At 34.2% G+C, this 21,049-nt stretch overlaps 1 protein-coding gene across 8 annotated transcripts in view; it reads left to right on the plus strand.

Moving 5' to 3' along the window:
• Window positions 1-20,456, plus strand: part of LOC144980859 (long-chain-fatty-acid--CoA ligase 4-like) — a 64,944-nt gene extending 44,488 nt beyond the window's left edge. For all 8 annotated transcript variants that reach the window (XM_078928735.1, XM_078928732.1, XM_078928739.1 and 5 more), the window contains exons 10-16: window positions 1,021-1,092; window positions 5,997-6,136; window positions 7,213-7,385; window positions 8,395-8,469; window positions 12,663-12,851; window positions 13,391-13,666; window positions 14,742-20,456. In XM_078928735.1, the coding sequence (XP_078784861.1) occupies window positions 1,021-1,092; window positions 5,997-6,136; window positions 7,213-7,385; window positions 8,395-8,469; window positions 12,663-12,851; window positions 13,391-13,666; window positions 14,742-14,893 (1,077 nt within the window). In that variant the 3' untranslated portion in view covers window positions 14,894-20,456. The remainder of the gene's footprint in view (window positions 1-1,020; window positions 1,093-5,996; window positions 6,137-7,212; window positions 7,386-8,394; window positions 8,470-12,662; window positions 12,852-13,390; window positions 13,667-14,741) is intronic.
• The last annotated feature ends 593 nt before the right edge of the window (window positions 20,457-21,049 follow it).

The following is a 21,049-nucleotide window of genomic DNA, read 5'->3' on the forward strand; positions in this document are numbered from 1 at the left end:
GAGTTGTACAATCCAACTGTGCCTCCAGTTACTTTCAATAATTTGGCAATACCAAACACTACCACCAGTACTACAATCTCTACCATTAGGTTTTGGCGCTTTACTTCATTTGAAATAAGGAAACTTTGGGATTGTATTTGGCAATGTGTTTATGTATCATAATATAATTCTAATCCGTTATCTATTTAGAACTATACAATATGTAAACACAATGCCAAATACCATTCCAATTCCTTTTTCTAGTGTGCGGAAATTCCTCTTTCGGCATTGAAATTCCTACGAGTGGTGTCTGAAACTCCTGTGAGCCAAATTTAAAGTTGGCGTCTCTGCCTTTACCAAATTTATTGTGGAGAGCAATCTTCCAATGGCTATTGAAGATGATTGTCGTGATGTGATAATTTTATGAATAATATCTTTGTTTTGTACAGTTACACGTTTTCCCTTCAAAATTACACCCCTTTTCAGTCAAAAATACACCTTTTCCTTCACAAAGTTACACCCTTTTTCCGTGAAAATTAAACCTTTTCCTTCAAAATTACACCCTTTTTCAGTCAAAATTACACCTATTCCTTCAAAATTACACCCTTTTTCAGTCAAAATTACACCTATTCCTTCAAAATTACACCCTTTTTCAGTCAAAATTACACACCTAAATTCCTTTTCATAAAATTACACTATCCTTCAAATTACACCTTTTCAGTCAAAATTACACCTTTTCCTTCAAAATTACACCCTTTTTCAGTCAAAATTACATCTTTTCTTCAGTTGGGGTTATTATTATTATATTAATTATTATTATTTTATTATTATTATTATTATTATTATTTTATTATTATTATTTATTTATTTATTATTACTATTATGATTATTATTTTTATATATTATATTATTATTATTATTATTATTATTATTATTATTATTATTATTTATTATTATTATTATTATTATTATATTATTATTATTATATTAAGAATTGGTTGTCATTTAGATCCCCCCCTTGTTTTCTTCTTCCTTCTTCAGTCATCCAAGATCAAGAAAGGTAGCCAAGGAGATGTAACTGTTCTCAAACCAACTTTGGTTGCTGCTGTCCCTGTAAGTTACAGGTTATGTATATTATATATATATATATTATATATATATAATATATATATATATATATATATATATATATATATATATATATACAGGAAAAACTAATGTCTAGTTAAAGATCTGAACAAGTGTGCTTGCTCCCTAATTTGCCAATATTTAGATAACCCACACTTTGGTGTCCATCAGTTTGTCTGTTTTGAATGTCATGAAATAGGGTGTGATATTGGTAGGTGGTGGGTGGTTGGTGGTGGGTTGTAATTCTTTCCTGGTTATGCAAGTTTTTATTTTATTTATTTTTTTTTTAAGATTTGAGATCAAAGTAGAGCTTTTATGTAGATTTTTCCCAATCTTTTCCTCATCTTTTTTGAGGGTGTCACTAATTTTCGTTAAACAACTATTTTGTGTGATGTTGATATTTTTTTCATTGTTGGAAAACGTGAATACTTATTTACTTACTTAATCCATACTGAGCCATGGGTCGCATAAGACATCCACTAGTAGTAGTGGTGGTAGTAGTAGTAGTAGTAGTAGTAGTAGTAGTGGTAGTAATAGTAGTAATAGTAGTAGTAGTAGTAGTAGTAGTTGTAGTAAGTAGTATGTAGTAATAGTAGTAGTAGTAGTAAGTGGTAGTAGTAGTAGTAAGTAGTAGTAGTAGTAGGTAGTATAGTAGTATGTATATAGTATAGTGTAGTAGTTGTAGTAAGTAGATAGTAGTAGTTTGTAATATAGTAATAGTATTAGTAGTAGTAGTTGTAGTATAGTAGTATTAGTAGTTTATTAGTAGGTAGTAATAGTAGTAGTAGTAGTATAGTAGTAGTAGTAGTATAGTAGTAGTGGTAGTTATAGTAGTAGTATAGTAGTATAGTGTATATAGTAGTATGTGATATAAGTAGTGTAGAGTGGTGTAGAGTTTATAGGTAGGTAGTTAGTATTGTATTAGTATGTTATAGTAGTTGTGTAGTATTAGTAGTATTAGTATAGTGTATGTTAGTATGTGTAGATAGTATAGTAGTATTATAGTAGTATAGTTGTGTAGTGATATTAGTAGTATTTTGAGGTGTTAGTAGTAGTAGTAGTAAGTATTTAGTAAGGGTAGTTGATTTGTATGTTTAGTTAGTATATGTTAGAGATAGTAGTATATTTAATATAGTGTAATATATAGTAGTATGGTAGTATAGTAGTATAGATGTAGTATAGTAGTAGTGGTAGTTAGAGTATGTAGTATAGTAGAGTAGTAGTAGGTAAGTTAGTAGTAGTAGTAGTAGTATGATATAGTAGATAGTAGATGTAGTAGTAGTAAGTATAGTAAGTATGTAGTAGTATATGTAGTATAGTAGTAGTATGTAGTATAGTGTATGGTAGTTGAGTGAGAGTAGTGTAGTAGTAGTATGTAGTAGTGTATGTAGTGTAGTAAAGTAAGTAGTAATATAGTTAGAGTTAGTAGTATGGTAGTATAGTGTAGTATGTAGTATAGTAATAGTAGTAAGTTAGTAGGTGGTAGTATGTAGTATAGTAGTAGTATAGTAAGTAGTTAGTTTAGTTAGTATGTGTAGTTAGTAGTAGTTAGTAGTAGTATTATAGTAGTAGTAGTTAAGTGATAGTAGTAGTATAGTAGTAGTAGTAATAGTAAAGTTAGTTAGTAATAGTAGTAGTAGTAGTAGTAGTAGTAGATAATTAGTTATAGTATAGTTAGTAGTATATAGTAGTAGTAAGTAGAGTAGTAGTAAGTAGTAGTAGTAGTAGATATTAGTAAGTAGTAGTAGTAGGAGTAGTAGTTAGATGAGTAAAGTAGTTTAGTAGTGTAAGTATAGTTAGATGTAATGTTAGTGTATAGATAGTATTTAGTATAGTAGTATAGTAGTATAGTATAGTGAGTGTATTAGTATAGTAGTATATGTTGAATGTAGTAGTAGTAGTATAGTAGTAATAGTAGTAGTAGTAGTTAGTAGTAGTAGTAGTAGTGAGTAGTATGTAGTAAGAGTATAGTAGTAGTTAGTAGTAGATAGTAGTATAGTAGTAGTAGATATAGTAGTGTAGTATATAGATAGTATAGTTAGTAGTGTTAGTAGTAGTAGTAGTATAGTAGAGTAAGTAGTAGTTAGTTAATTAGTATAGTAGTAGGTTTAGTATGGTAGTTAGTAGAGTATAGTGTAAGTGTAAAGTAGTATAGTAGTAGTAGTAATAGTAGTAGTAGTAGTAGTAGTAGTAGTATAGTGTAGTATAGTAGTGTAGTATAGTGTATTTAGTAGTAGTAGTAGGTAGTGTGTGTTTTTAGTAATGTAGTATAGTAGTAGTAGATATGTAGTATGTAGTAGTATTTAGTAGTATAGTAGTGTAGTAATAGAGTATGTATGTAGAGTTGTAGTATAGTATGTAATAGTAGTAGTATAGTATTGTGTATAGTATATTAGTAGTATGTAGTAGTGTAGTTAGTAGTAGTAGTTGAGTAATAGTAAGTTGTAGTATTAGGTAGTGTAGTATGTATTAGTAGTAATGTGAAGTGTAGTATAGTAAGTAGTGTAAGATAGTGTATGAGTAGTTATAGTAGTAGTAGTAGTAGTAGTAGTATAGTAGTTAGTAGTAGTTTATAGTAGTAATAGTTAGTAAGTATGAGTATGTGTATAGTGGTAGTATAGTTGTAAATAGTAGTATAGTAGTAGTATAGTTATTAAGTATGTGTAGTCAATAGTAGTATAGTAGTAGTAGTAGTAGTATAGTAGAGTAATAGTAGTATAGTAGTATAGTAGTAGTAGGTAGTAATAGTAGTAATAGTAGTAAATGTGTGTAGTAGTAGTAGTAGTAGTAGTAGTAAGTATGTATAGATAGTAATAGTAGTAGAGTAGTAAGTAGTAGTGTAGTAGTAATAGTAGTTAGTAGTAGTAGTTATAGTAGTAGTATATAGTATAGTAGTATAGTAGTAGTAGTATAGTAGTAAGTATAGTAGTATAGTATATAAGTATAGTTAGTAAGTAGTAGTAGTAGTAAGTAGTGTAGTGATTAATAGTAGTATAGTAGTAGTAGTTAGTAGTAGTGTAGTATTAGTAGTAGTAGTAGGTAGTAGTAGTATAGTAGTAGTAGTAGTAGTAGTAGTATAGTTTAGTAGTAGGTAGTAGTATAGTATAGTTAGTAATGTATTGTAGTAGTATGTAGTGTGTTGAATAGTAGTTATAGTAGTTAGTAGTAGTGTAGTTATGTAGTAATAGTTGTAGTAAGTGAGTGTAGTAGTAGTTGAGTATAGTATAAGTAGTATAGTGTAGTATTGTATAGTAGTGTATAGTAGTAAGTAGTAATGTAGTTATATGTAGTATGTAGAATAGTAGTAGTGTAGTAGTAGTGTGTAGTATAGTAGTATAGTAGTAGTGTAGTATAGTAGTATGTAGTAATTAGTATATAGTAGTAGTAGTATGTGTATATGTATAGTAGTAGTGAAGTAGTATTAGTAGTATTTAGTAGTATATAGTATTGGTAAGTATAGTGAGTGTGTAGTAGTATAGTATAGTAGTAGTAGTAGTAGTAGTAGTAGTAGTAGTAGATAGTAGTAGTAGTAGTAGTAGTAGTAGTAGATAGTAGTAGTAGTGTAGTAGTAGTAGTAAGTAGTAGTAGAAAGTAGTATAGTATAGGTAGTAATAGTAGTAGTAGTATAGTAGTAGTAGTAGTAGTAGTAAGTAGTAGTAGTAAGTAGTAGTAGTATAGTAGTAAGTAGTATAGTAGTAGTAGTAGTAGTTAGTAGTAGTAGTAAGTAGTAGTAGTAGTAGTAGTAGTAGTAGTAGTAGTAATAGTAGTAGTAGTGTAGTATAGTAGTAGTAGTAAGTAGTGTAGTAGTAGTAGTAGTAGTAAGTTAGTATAGTAGTAAGTAGTAGTAAGTAGTAGTAGTAGTAAGTAGTAAGTAGTGAGTAGTAGTAATAGTAGTAGTAAGTAGTAGTAGTAAGTAGTAGTAGTATAGTAGTAGTAGTAGTATAGTAGTAGTAATGTAGTAGTAAGTATGTAGTGAGTAGTAATAGTATAGTTAGATAGTATAGTAGTGTATTTAGTAAGTAGTAAGTAGTAGTAGTAGTAGTAGTAGTAAGTATAGTAGTAAGTAGTAGTAGTAGTAAGTAGTAGTATAGTAAGTAGTAGTAGTAAGTAGTAGTAGTAAGTAGTAGTGTAGTAGTAGTAGTAGTAGTAATAGTAGTAGTAGTAGTAGTTGAGTAGTTAGTAGTAGTAGTAGTTAGTAGTAGTAGTAGTAGTAGTAGTAGTAGTAGTAGTAGTAAGTAGTAGTAGTAGTAAGTAATAGTAGTAGTAGTAGTAAGTAATAGTAGTAGTAGTAGTAAGTAATAGTAGTAGTAGTAGTAAGTAGTAGTAATAAATTTGGTCAACCCAGCTTCGGAAGTCTTCCTCCGCCCAAAGAACTCTGCAAGTTTAGTTACTGGACAGTAGAGGATGATGTGATCACCGGTATCTGGAACTGCTTAACACTCTTCCCAAGTTTCCATCTGCACATATTTGATGTAGTTCTGCCATGACCAGTAAAGAGGCGATTGGAGGAAACCCAGTATTTCCTGGCATTGTGGAATACAGGCATTCTTTTGGCGGGGTCTTTTACGATATTTCCTCCACTAGAGACTTCCGTTTCTGTCTGTCGGCTGTGTGGACATCGATTTTGTTCCAGGCTAGGCCAGACTCTGAACTTATCCATGGATCTTACCCAGGTTTCTTTGGGCCTGTCTGTCTCTCTGTCTATTGCCATTAGCCGTCCAGCTGAGTGCAATGAGCAGTTTGTCTCCATTCTTGCAACATGTCCACCTGCATCTATTAATAGCTCACTGTGTCCGAAAATGTGAATAACGTTTTAAGAATGTTTAAAAATTCTATTTTTACTTTTCATTCTTAAATTATTTTTTCTTCTCAATCCTTGTGTCCAAAAGGCGATTCTTGACCGCATCTACAAAACAGTCTGGGACAAAGTCAACACCTCATCCCTGGTCAAGAAGGCTTTGTTCCGTTTTGCCTATGAATACAAGAACAAACACATCGCTGGTGGCTATGACACTCCGTTGTGTAACAAGTAAGATATGCTACAATGAATGACATAATCAGTCGGATGGTGAAAAGGTTTGAACTGAGATATTGCCAAGTTCAAGAAGGTCAATTTTTTAAATCAAAAAATGAGTTCTTATCATAAATGTGCCCTTTTTGTACATCTTCGGGAAATATCAATGCTCAATTTCACTTCTAAATGTAATTACAGCTAGTCAAGTTGAAAAAGTATGAAATTTGAGAAAAGTTTCTGGATACCTTTCCCATACATCTGACCATAACTTCATGAAAAATCACCCGATTTACTTCAAATAAATATTAAAATGCTCTGGTGAGCATGTTCTTTCAGAAAATGAAAAAAAAAATCCAGAAAAAAAATGCAAATCCAAAATTTCACCTTCTGACTGATTATGTCATCCACTGACACATATTGATGGCCCCTTGATCTAGCCTCTGAAGTAGCGTCTTTGCAATACTCTACTTCAGAGATTAGATCAACAGGCCAGCGAAATGTAAATGACATGTAAAAAATAAAAGCAGTCCTGCAGAGCCATTCGGCCCATGGAACAGGAGTTTATTCCCTTTTCTATTGCATGAAGTTTATGAAAACAATTTCTTGCTGCCTTTTGGATAAGATGCTAGTCCATTGGAAAATACTTTCCACCAGATCTAACAGACCCAGCTACCCAATAACTATACTGGGTGGACAGAAGTGTCAGAAAAAAAAAATGTCGACCGCACCCGAATTGATATCGGTCCCTCTGCATGTGAAGTGAGTGCTCTACCTACTGAGCCATCAGGACCCCCAACACGTGAGACAGCTCTTAAAGAACAAACACATCGCTGGTCGCTATAACACTCCATTGATCAACAAGTGAGATATGTAAATAATGCCGAGAGCCACAGTTATCATTTTGAGTTAGTCTAAGAAGGCTTTTATCAAACATATAATTATTAGTTATTCCAGTCTTCCCTTGGAGTAGACACTAGAGACAAATAACCCCAATGGGATGAATAAAGCGAATATTTATTTTATTTATTTATTTATTTATTTATTTATTTATTTATTTTTAAAATTTATTTCTTTTTTTTTTCTCACAACAGAATCGTATTCAAGAGTGTGAAGGACATCCTAGGTGGGCGAGTGCGATTGATGCTGGCAGGTGGAGCTCCTCTGTCCGGGACCACTCAACGATTCATGAACATCTGCTTCTGCTGCCCTGTGGGACAAGGCTATGGATTGACAGAGACCTGTGGGGCTGGCACCGTCCTGGAATGTGAGTAGTTTGACTAATCTAAAGGTTGAATTCAAAGTAAAAAAGAGTTGTAATGAACAAAATTGAATATATCACAGATTAAAAGTAAAACTAAAAATAAAACAAAACAAACAAAATTCCAAACATGGAATGTTTTGGGCTCAAAACCCTTCTTCAGACAATCACAAAAACAATAGCAATGTTAATAATACACGCTCACTTAAAATCAAGACAGGGGGTCCCATTAGTAAACCAACAAAAAGCTTAACAAAAACTATACACTTAAAAAATCTCTCATACCTCCCAAATTCTCTCTCTCTGTCTCTCTCTCTCTCTCTCTCTCTCTCTCTCTCTCTCTCTCTCTCTCTCTCTCTCTCTCTCTCTCTTTTTCTCTCTCTCTCTCTCTCTCTGTTTCATTCCCTCACTCCTCCACACATGCACACAAACACACACACACAGACAAACAAACAAATGTTCTTCTCTCGTATCACCCTAATTCAGTACCTTTTTAATTCTCTATAATTCTTATAATATATTCACACTAATGAAAGAGTGAAAATGGAGAGGTTTCGTATGGGAACAAAACAGACAATGGACGTTTCGGGTACAGATCCTTCGTCAGCACAACAATACACAAATTAACATGGAAAACAAATAAAATAAAATGCAAAATAACTTGTATTATCTGTAATCAATTGAGTACTCAATTGATTTATTTGTTTTCCACGTTAATTTGTGTATTGTTGTGCTGATGAAGGTTTGGACCTGAAACGTCCATTGTCTGTTTTGTTTCCATACAAAGCTTCTCCATTTTCACTCTTTCGTTAGTATTTTCATGATCACCGGCTTCAGGCAGCCCCTACCGTTTTCTAATAAATATAATATATTCACACCCACTGTGACTCAATATGAACTTTTAAATAAAGGTATTTATTTATTTATTTATTTATTTATTTATTTATTTATTTTCCTGAATCAATTTGATTCCATTCAAGTTTTCAATGCACCGTTCATTCCATCTTTTTCACAGTCACCGACCGCACTATAGAGCGTGTTGGAGCTCCTTTGATTTGCAATGAAATCATCCTCAGAGACTGGGATGAAGGTGAGAAAAGACTAAAACAAAAGTAATCCATCAGAGCCGTTCCTATAGGATTCAATGGTCTGACGTCACGTCCGCCCAGCAACCAGCAGCTTGGTTCTAAACAAAGAAAATCAGTACTTTTTATTCTTCATGCTGGCGAGAACTTTTTCACATGTCATGTGATCAGAATGTATAAAAGTCAAAACATGATCAGATTTATAATGTTTTTCTCCTTTAGTTACACTTTTATGCTCGTTGGAGAAATATTTCATAAGGACATTCGCCATTGTTCCGATAGTTTATAACCAGTTACTAAGTTACTATGCCGCATTACGAGGGAAGTCATGACTGTTGAACCCTATTATGGCAGGCTTTTTGAGTAGCAATAGTATTTGCGCTTTGTGTTACCAATAGACAGGTAGATAACCATGCCTCTCGGACAATAGTCATAATGTAAACATTGGCAGTGGTTGGTAGACACAGCAAACTACACAGGTTTTACTATTGATGGTTTTGCATTTCAGTAAAATACCCACTCTTCTACCTCTTGATCAATAGAACTAACCAAGAAAACTATGTGTAAACTTAAACGTTCATAATATAATCGAGTAAATTATGTGATAACTAGTCACCTGTTTGGCTGTATAAAAACAATAACAATGATCAAAGAGAGAGGTAGATTTCATTCATGTTATTGTTTATAAACAACCAACTATGTTTGTCCGAGCACGTGTGAGGGTGTGTCACAAATTTCATGTTTTGATTGGTCAAAAATCTACTAGCTAATTGTCTTTGTTATTCGGTACACCCTGACGTCTTACCAATCAAGACGGTGGGTAACATTTTGGGTTCAGATTTCACTGGGGTTTTTTTTCACTCTTTCAGAGCTGCTAACTTGAAAATTCAAAAGATTCGTAGACTTTAGTTGATAAAAATAGCAATTGCTATAGTAATTTTATAGATCAACAATTTACCCTCACAGTGCCAAGATAATACTTCGTAATCCTTGAAGTTGTGCAGTCTAGTAGTAACAATCATTTTTCAATAACTTTTAATGACTTAGAGATACTCATGAAGTTATGAAATTGGAGCCAACATTTCGTCATTTTACGAATTTTACGTAGTACTAGGCAGTTCTGCTCTTCTATGTTTTGGCTTTTATACCAATGAATTCTTGCAGCGTTGCACTGCGGATGATGCCTGAGTTATTCCAGTCTTCCTATGGAATAGACCCTAGAGACATATTTCCCCTATAGGATGAATAAAGGGAATTAAAAAAAATAAAATTAACATTTGGTCGACTGGATCATGGTGATGTGCGCATTCCTGGAACTGTGTTTTATATTGTTAGTGTTTTCGTTCACTCACATACACACATCGTTCTACACACACCGTTCTACACACACCGTTCTACACACACCGTTCTACACACACCGTTCTACACACACATACACACACCGTTCTACACACACACACACACACATCGTTCTACACACACACACACATCGTTCTACACACACACATTTCACACAAACAGTTCTACACACACACCACACATCGTTCTACACACACATACACACATCGTTCTACACTCACATCGTTCTACACTCACATACACACATCGTTCTACACACACATACACACATCGTTCTACACTCACATACACACATCGTTCTACACTCACATACACACATCGTTCTACACACACATACACACATCGTTCTACACACACATACACACATCGTTCTACACACACATACACACATCATTCTACACACACACACATCGTTCTACACACACACATCGTTCTACACACACACACACATCGTTCTACACACACATACACACATCGTTCTACACACACACACATCGTTCTACACACACACACATCGTTCTACACACACGTACACACATCGTTCTACACACACACACACATCGTTCTACACACACATACACACATCGTTCTACACACACATACACACATCGTTCTACACACACACACACATCGTTCTACACACACACACACACACATACACACACATACACACACATACACACAAAAACAAACATATACACACAAAAACAAACATATACACACACATACACACTTATACACTCACATGCACACACATACATACACACAAAAACAAACATATACACACACATACACACTTATACACTCACATGCACACACACACACATACACAAAAACAAACATATACACACACATACACACTTATACACTCATATGCACACACACACACATACACACAAAAACAAACATATACACACACATACACTCACATGCACACACATACATACACACAAATACACACACATATACAAACATACACACACACATACATACATGCACTAAAACCCATTAAAACCTGGGCAGCTGTGTTAGATTGGATTGTAGCCTTTTTAATCCAATAGCTTGACACGGACCAAAAGATAACGTAAAAATACAAGGCCAGATCATAAAATAAAGCAAATGTTTCAGTGAATGACATAATCAGTCGCGTGGTATAAAGGTTTGAACTGAGATATTACCAAGTTTAGTTAGAAGGTCAATTTTGATCAAAAATGAGTTCTTGTCATAAATGATTAAATCAACCATTTTTAGATCTCTTTTGGAAATATCAAAGCTTAATTTCACTTCTAAATATTTTTTTACAGCTAGTCAAGTTGAAAAAGTATGAAATTAGAAGAAAAGTTGTCGGATACTTTTTCAATACATACAATAACTTCATGAAAAATCACCAGATTTGCTTCAAATAAAGATTAAAATGCTCTGGGGAGCATATTTTTTCAGAAAATACAAAAAAAAAAATATGCAAATCCAAAATTTTCACTTTCCGATTGCGTCATGCATTGACACAAATTCTGGGTTGTATACTATAGTTCAACCAATGGTATCATTTGTCTCCTTGAGCACTAGTGACGCCTCACCAGGCAGTAAAAATAAAAAAGTAGTCCTTCAGAGCCATGGGCCCATAGGAGCTGGAGTTTATCCCAGTTTCTATGGCATGAAACGGACAATAGCACTTGCTTGCTACCCTTTGGATAGGACACTAGTCTGTCGCAAAGTATTTTCTGCCAAATCTATCAGACCCAGCTACCCAATCACTGCTGGGTGGACAGGGGGGGTCAGAAAAAACTCTCAATTGCACCTGGGATAGTTCTCGTTCCCTTTGCTTGTGAAGCGAGTGCTCTACAAACTGAGCTAACAGGACCCCCCCCACCAGGCAGTGCCCTAATCTAAAAATGATGTTTCAATACCGGTCCTAGTGTCAGGTTATCATGATAACGAAGACTACGGTTAAATCAGATAACCAAATGATCTCACTCAGGAGTTTAAAAATTTTTTAATTGAGCTTTACATAGCGCAATATCCACTATATATGTGCTCAAAGCACTTTACAAGGGGTCAACAACAACATTTAACATGTCAGACTGGACATGACGCCTGTTAGGCGATATTTAATTTTTTGGACAAAGACAACGCTGTTAATGACCTTTAACATTTTACATTTTACACCAGAGTACGGCAAGAGAATGTGAGTAAAGAGCCTTTTCCAAGGATTCAACTATGCGCCGAGCGGGAGGCTCGAACCCAGGACCTTCTGATCCGAAAGCGAGTGTCATACCACTAGACCACATAGCCGCACTATAAAAACTAAACACAATACCGACTTTACAAGGGTCTTGGAGGCATGGAAAAAATACCAAAATAATGAAGTGATCACCGCATGCGTTTTAGAATGTGTTTGTGTGTGTGTGTGTCTTGAAATTCATAAATGTTAACCGTAGTCTGGATCCTCTATTTAAGACGCTACTACAACAACTACAAAGAAGAAGAAAATAAAGCTTGAGCTTTTATATAGCGCAATATCCACTAAATGTGCTCAAAGGGCTTTACAAGTGCTGACCACCAGCAACACGTAACATGTAAAACGAGACATGATGCCTGTTAGGCGATATTACAATTTTTGTCTAACAGACAACGCTGACGACGGCCAGATACTCATTTAACACCTGAGTGTGGTGAGAGAATGTGAGTAAAGAGATTTTTTCAAGGACTGAACTATGCGCTGAGCGAGGCTTGAACCCAGGACCTTCCGATCCGAAGGCGGAGTGTTATACCACATGACCACATAGCCACACAAGAAGAAGAAAATGATATGTTCATTTTTATTGAATCCTTTTTCCAGGAGGCTACAAGACCTCAGATCGACCATTCCCCAGGGGAGAAATCATTCTGGGAGGCGGCAACATCACCGTGGGATACTACAAAAACGAGGCCAAGACAAACGAAGACTTTTACACCAACAACGGGATGAGGTATTTCTGTACTGGAGACATTGGACAGTTTGAGGCAGATGGTTGCTTGAGGATAATCGGTATGTGGATTAGAAGATGATAATAATAATAATAATGGTGATGATGATGATATGATGATTATGATGAAAGATTCTTATAATTGACAATGTTAGATAATTTGAACCTTCTTTAATTTTATTTCAAAGATTTTAAAACTGCGACTGGTTTATTGATTTTCATCAAGCGCTTTAGTTCACCTATAACAATCGGTTATTATTTTTTGTTGTTGTTGTTGTTGTTGTTGTTATTGTTGTTATATGAAAACATTGCTGCTTGAATAACAATCAGAAATTAAATGGAAGCTTCAATGTAAATGAACGAAGACAGATAATGTGGACGTTTCGAGTTTCCCCTTCATCAACAAAAAAAAGCTGACTGAAACACTAAAGATGTTTCATTCAATTGAAACTCTCATTTCGTTTTCTATTGCCATTTATTTCATGCTATAAAAACTTGGATAAAATCCGGCTCCTTGAGCCTAATGGCTTTGAATGAAGGTCATTCCTTTCTGTCACCTTTCTCTGTATGTTGAAAAAGTTTTTTTTTCCATCTACTTCAGATCGCAAAAAAGATTTGGTCAAGCTTCAGCACGGAGAATACGTTGCTCTGGCCCAGGTGGAAGTAGTTTTAGGCATGTGTCCCCTGGTGGAACAGATTGTGGTGATCGCTCAGTCCGACAAGGTGTTCGTAGTGGCCTTGGTCGTGCCCAATGAAAAGGAGCTCCTGGTCCTGGCCAAGAATAATGGCCTGGCCTCAACGGTGAAGGAAGAGCTCTGCAAGGAGGAAAAGATGGCCGCCGCTGTGCAGAAGGAAATGATGGCCTATGGGTTGAAGGGTCAGTCCATTGTATATTTTATGTATCGGTTAATAGATAGATAGTGTTCAGAGCTGCCTACATGAAATAAAAAAAAAAATTATAGTAGTTTCTGAGGGGAAAAAAGGAAAAGGTCACTTTAAATAGCTTTAGAAATAGATACGCTGCCCTCAACATGATCAAAAAAATGCCCCAAAGTCCTGAATATAGGTTCTTGGGAACTAAACTGTCCTTTCCAACAAGATTTATTGAGTCAAAGAGGTAAAATGTAGTTTTGTAACTGGAGCCAAAAATTTGTATTTCTATGATTTTTTTTGCATTACTAGGCAGGTCTTTAGTATGTGCTTCAGTGAAATACGTAACACACTGTCCCAAAATGGTCTTATGTCGGGTGCTAGATGTTTAAATTTTAGTCAAAATATGTAACTTTGAGATATCTATTCTTTATGATGAAAAATTGATACAAATTACAATGTCTTCCATTCTCCCATAGTGGGCAGGGAGGTACTTACTGTCTTCTATTCCCTTATATCTGTCTTCCAATTTGCTTTCTGTCTTTGTCTTGGAATGAGGTTACTTCGTTATGTCCTGGCCCTGGCCGGATACCCTGGCTGAGAAGGAAACAGTCAAATGTATAGTTAGTTTTGGGAGATGATATTTTTTTCCTTGTAAATCATCTCTCTGTTATGCACTGTATTATGTTTTGTTTACATATATATGATTTGTAAACATTTGAGTGTATTCCTCTTAGTGGGGACAGTGTGCTCTTGGAATTTACACCTGTTTCCTATTTGAACCAATTCCCCTTTGTCTTACCTTTTCGACTTCACCTCGGATTGATCTCTTGATAAATGTTCATGTGACCTTAATGGCTTATACTTGCAGTCTTTTAGAGAGACTTTAGTGAGAACTGCTATAGACTAGCGTCCTATCGAAAGGGTAGCGAGGAATTGCTATTGTCCATTTCATGCTACAGAAACTGGGATAAACTCCAGCTCCATGGGCCTAATGGCTCTAAGGACTTACTCTTAGTGAGAATTGCTCACCTTTTCGGCTGTTCCTAAAATGACCACAAACCCTTGTTATCTGTCTACAGCTAAACTCCAACGGGTTGAGATTCCAGTGAAGGTCGCGCTGGTCCCTGATCCCTGGATGCCTGACTCTGGTCTTCTCACAGACTCCTTCAAGATCAAGAGGAAAGTTTTCAGCGAGAGATACGCGGATGTTATCAAAGACCTTTATCAGTGAATTTGAAATGAAGATAATAATAATAATAATAATAATAATAATAATAATAATAATAATAATAATAATAATAATAATAATAATAATAATAATAATAATAATAATAATAATATCTTATTTGACCTCAGATGTCATTAGTGACCCTTTTCAGTGAATTTGAAATGACTATAATCATATGTTGACTGACCCCAGAGGTCGTTAGGGACCTTTATCAGTGAATTTATGATCGATGATGAAAATAATACAGTACTCGCTGGTTTCTAGCACGCTCTCGGGAGAAGCTGAACAGTGTGCTATAATCCGAGTGTGCCGAAATCTGATGCTCATGTGGGGAGGTAATAATTTATTATGTAGATAAAATTCGATCACCCAGCTCCTGTGTGCTGTATTGCAGAACTATCTGGAATTCAGTGTTCTAGAATCTTGAGTGTGCCGAAATCCGAAATGCTCATGGGAGTTATGAATTATTATTATGTAGATAGCATTCGATTAATTTGCTCCTAGTGTGCTGTATTGCAGAGCGTGCTAGATTGCAGTGAGTACTGTAGTTATAATATCTCGTACAATTTAAAAACGATTTGCTAGTGGGGAGGGGATGTTATATAGCTGACTGATGAATCAGATGTTTTCAATGTCCACATCAGTGAATTTATTAATGATGATAATCTGATTATAGTGATGATGTCGGGCTCAATGACGGAACCCTTTAAAAGTGATTTATTTTGGTAGGAGAAATTTGAAGCGGACATACATAGATGTTATCATCTGTTGTCTGTGAATTTTATAATGGTGATAATAGTAATAATATCATACTTAATGACAGACACCTTTAGAAGTTATTTCATGATAGGGGAAAATTTTTAAGGTGATGGACACAGATGTCTGTGAATTCATTCTAATGGCTATAGCTATAACAGCGTCATCCACAATGATTTTTTTTAATAGGGAAAATGTTGAGTGTTTTCTGACACATGATAATAATAATAATGACTGTTATCAGTGAATTTATGATAATGATAATAGTAATATCATGCACATCAATGGGCACTTATATATATTATTTATTAGTAGTTTTTTTTTTTTTTTTAGTAGGGAAAATGTTGAGAGTTGGCTGAGACAGATGATAACAATGACAGTTATCAGTGAATCTATAATGATACACTTTTATCAGTGAATTTTATGTTGACGATGATAGTAATAATATCATTGACAATGACTGACCTCTCTGTGAATGATTCATTAGTAAGGAAAAACTATTACGTCGGTCGGGGTAGGTGTTATCAGTGACACGTAAAAATTATTTTTTTGACGATGATAGTATTAATAAGATGCACAACGACTGCCCTCTTTATAGGTAATTTATTAGTAATGAAAATAACAGTCCTACTTAAACAGATGAAGATGTTATTTTAATGACCCATATCAGTGAATTTATCATTAGTATGATGATACTAACATTATTGTGCGCGATGACGAAACTTTAAAAAATGATTTATAAGTTGTTTTTTTAAAAAAAAATGAACAAAATGTTGAATAAGGATTGTTTCGAGTGCAAACCATTTCTCGGATAATTAATAAAACAATGCTTTAACTATATAAACAGATGTGAAATACGCTTTGTTGTTGTTGGGAAAGGCTTTCCAAACTTATTATACTGTATAATCTTTTGATTGGTGCATAGATAGAACTCGGGTCTTTGTTATTATTTTTTTGCCATCCGCGTTTACGAGTAATTCTCACTAAACAGTCTGAACCAGACTATAAACGGTCAAGGTTACACATAGATTTGTGTGTTGGTCCGTTATATTTCCGGATGGCATTGTTGTGAGTTTCTTAACCAAGAGTAAATCATCTATACTTTTGCTTTTGTTGTTTGCTGAGAAAAGGTTAAAACTAAGAACTTTGTTTTATGCATTTCTGTTTTTTTTGTTTGTTTGTTTTGATTTTGTTATTTTAAATTTTTTTTCCGAATAGTCTGCCATTACTAAATCAGTCAGTTTATAAATGACGAAGAAGAAAAAAAGGACGTTTTGTCTTGAGTGAATACATGAGCACGGAAAGTCTTGTGTTTTTTTTGTTTCTTTTTGAAACGATTGACTTTTTCTCCATTAAAAAATATTTTGCTTTAATTCAAATTCTTCCCTTTTTACCGTTTCTTAATTTTAAATTATATTTTATATTCTCAATGACGATCATAACTTTATGGTATAAAAAGCTAATTGTTCCTTATTGTGTTGTTAAAGTTTTAAAAACTTTTCCACTAAAATCTAAGTAAAATTAAACTTCCCCCTTTATAAAACAAACAAATAGAAACAAACAAACAAAAAAACAACATAAAGCTAAAAAAAAAAAAAAAGAACCAAAAATGATAAAACAAAACAAATATGAAGTGCATGTGTAGGAAAGGCTTTTTGACCAAGTCTATTTGCTTGTAATATTGGATATCCTCCATTTTCTATCCATGAATCCTCGGGGAATATTCTGTCAAATGCTACTTTCTTTCTTAATTAAATTTAAACCTAGACACACACACACACACACTGCTCACTTGTTAAAAAATATCCGTCTTTAAACACAAGTACCCTTGCATGCAGACACACAGAATAAGATACGCTTACATGCGCGTAAATAAATAAATAAACACACACTCACATCAGATATACCCACATCTCGATTGCTAAAAATGGATGATGCTTTATTATATATTCCCAGTGTTTTTATTTATTTATATTTTTATTTTATTTTTTAAGTTTGTTTTTTTTTGTTTTGTTTTGGTGCTTCATCTTTAAACTTTTAAATGCCATGTTTTCTTGCCATCATTGATTGACTGAATTCACAAAAAAAATATTGGAAAAAAAAAAAGAAGAAAAATGACAAATTAACAATTTTTAAAAAAATGAGTAATAGTTCCTTTTTATTTGTTGTTAAATTTATTGTTTTGTTATTTAAACAGTAACTGACAAAATAACAATGTTTATTTTGGTTGGATAATTTTTTCTTTAAATATTTATTGATTGACTTAAATAGATTGCGAAAAAAAGAAAAAAAAGAAAAGAAAAAAAAAACTAAAATAGAATAAGGCCGAAATTTCAAAGAAGGCTGGCAAAAAGGTTTCGTAAAGTCTCAGGTTTGAGTATTTGTGACAAGTTTGGTGATCATCTTAATATATTTGATTTTTGAAATGAAATATTTCTGGCTAAAATGAAAATAACGGCGTTTGATATAATAAGTGTATAGCTGGCGAAAATGGACGATATGAGTACAGTCATAACTTTGGAGTTGTCTCAAGATATGCTCTTACTGACTTACTTACTTACTGACTTACTTACTGTCCATAATGCCTATTGTCATGTAGGGCAGCAAGACAAATATATTTTGAATGTAATTCTATAAAATAAAACATTTTGTTTTCATCGCCTCGTTCTACATACAAATATTTTTGGGGGAAATTTGCTCAAACTCAAAATTTTTTCTTACCCTTTAAGAATAGAGTAAAGATTTACAAAAAAACAAAAACAAAAGATAATTAAAAATGTCTCTCTTTTTTATTATTTTTTTTTTCTTCTTTTAAACAAATGAAAATGACCAATATGAATCCATCAAGTCAAATATCTGGGGGTTTGTCCTCGGTTAAAAACACAAAACAAAACATTTTAGAAACTATTTCTGTTATTCTGATAGTGTTAGACTGTCCTTTATGATTTATTTTGCATTAATGAACCCAGGAGAAGAACTGATGGCAATGAAAACTTTCCATAGTTTTTCAAAATAACTTAGTATTGGGAGTATTTTTTTGTGGTGACTATTACGATTACAATGTTTTGGCATAGCCTCATATACAGATTATTTTGATTGTTGTCCGAGGCAGGGATATGAATGCCCCCTGTAGGTTTCGACTGTAGATCATATCAACCATGCACAAGAGAGCATTACAGCATTACTTTCATTTATTGATACGAATGTATATAGACTGTTGATTGATTTGGAGGAAATTTGATATGGAGAAAGAAAAAAAAAATAAATATAATGTTGATATTTGTTGACGTTGACTGTCCAACCTTTTCATATCATGACAGTTAGCATCGTGTAGTTGTGTTTGGAATCAGTCAAAAACTTAAACAGGGAAAGGCTGGTTGGGATCTTTTGACCTCCCATAGTAGTGGGCAGGGAGGTCACTTGCTGTGTCTTCTTTCCCCCCATACTGAGTGGGGTCTTTTTTTGACCTCCCATAGCAGTGGGCAGGGAGGTCACTTGTGTCTTCTTTCTCCCTGCTGAGTGTTTTTTTTGGACATCCCATATTAGTGGGATTACTGTGTCTGGGTGGGATTCCTTTCTTCCCATAGTGGGCAGGGAGGCACTTACTGCGTCTTCTATCCCCCCCTATGTCTGTTTTCCAATTGCTTTCTGTCTTTGTCTTGGAATAAAAGTCCTTGGGGTTTTGTCCTGGCCCTGGCCGGAGTACTTGACAGTCAAATGTATAATTATTAGTTTTAGGAGATGATATTTTTCCCTTGTAAATCATATCTCTGTTACGTTCTATTATATTTTCATTTTGAATATGTACTGTAAGCATTTGAGTTTTGTTCCATTTAGTTGGATTCTGTGCTTGTGCCGGGATGAGACTTTTAGGTGATCTCAAACTAAGAACACTGATATTGTGTTTTTGTTATCTACATTATTCCCTATTCGAACCATTCCCCTTTGTCTTACATTTTTGTTTTTTCGTTTGCTTTTAATTGTATCTTTAGATTTTTTTGACTGCCCCATTTTCATCCTTTTTACTGGCGCTGACCTATGACCTAGATGTTTAAAACCCTTAAAAACAAACAAAAAAAAACCTGCCTGACACTTTCACAGGAACAATTGTTATTTATTTTTAATCAAGCATCCTATCCAAAGGGTAGCAAGCAATTGTAGTTGTCATGTTATAGGAACTAGGATATACTCTGGCTCCATGGGCCTAATGGCTCTGAAGGACTACTTTTATGACAAGTTAGCTTTGAGTTGTGCTGCACACATTGCGGGACCTGGCCCGGTTACTTTATGAAGGATATGGCTATGTTTATTTATGATTCTCTGGCATTCACATTCATAGAAAGTAATTGGTACTAGTACATGCAAGTGGTTTTTTTTCATGTTGAGCACAAGCAAATCAATGCAGGGAGCGCATGAGAACAAGAGAGAGAGAGAGAGAGAGAGAGAGAGAGAGAGAGAGAGAGAGAGAGAGAGAGAGAGAGAGAGAGAGAGAGAGAGAGAGAGTTAGAGATAGATAGATAGAGAGAGTTAGAGATAGATAGATAGAGAGAGGGAGAGTTAGAGATAGAGAGAGGGAGAGTTAGAGAGAGAAAGAGAGAGAGAGAGAGAGAAAGAGAGAGAGAGAGAGAAATAGAGAGAGAGATAGAGAGAGAGGGGAAGAGAGAGATAGAGAGAGAGAGAGATAGAGAGAGAGAGTAGGGATGAGAGAAATATCTGTTGAATAGTATAGTTATGACACATGTAACTCAATGGAAAATTGCTACGGGACATTTATAGACATAAAGATCTATTGTCATTATTAACCTTGATTTTGAAAAAAAGGTAAAAAGAATTTAAAAATTAAAGTTTGTAAGATGTGAAACCATCGTTCTTATATTTTATGTTAAAAATTTAACGATAAATATTGAACTGTAAGCTTCAATTTATTAGATGAAGACAGATACTGTGGACGTTTCGGGTTTCCCCTTTTATCAACAAATGAAACACGACAGATGAATGAGATAATATGATTATGATTGTGATAGTGGCGTTGTTAAGGTGAGTCTTCTCTTAATTTTTTTTTCATCATATCTATGTTTTTCATAACAAACAATGAAGTGAGTTAGGAAAGTGCCAGAAGACAACAGAGAATAAAAACTTCTCTGCTGTCTCCTAGCACTTTCCTACTCACTTCACTTCATTTCTTGTTATGATAAACATAAGTGTCTGCTCCACTCACTTTTCTGAGTTAGTGGGTGGGGATCCTGACCCCCCATAGCGGGCAGGGAGGTACACACTGTGTCTTCTATCCCTTTATATCTGTTTTCCAACATGCTTTCTGTCTTTGTCTTGGAATGAGATTACTTAGTTTTTTTCCTGGCCTTGGTCGGAGTCCTGGCTGGAAGGGAAACAGTCAAATGCATA

Source organism: Berghia stephanieae, chromosome 10 (genome assembly GCF_034508935.2).
Source record: "Berghia stephanieae isolate SIO BIC M18660-M18661 chromosome 10, UCSD_Bste_1.3, whole genome shotgun sequence".
Taxonomy (NCBI): domain Eukaryota; kingdom Metazoa; phylum Mollusca; class Gastropoda; order Nudibranchia; family Aeolidiidae; genus Berghia; species Berghia stephanieae.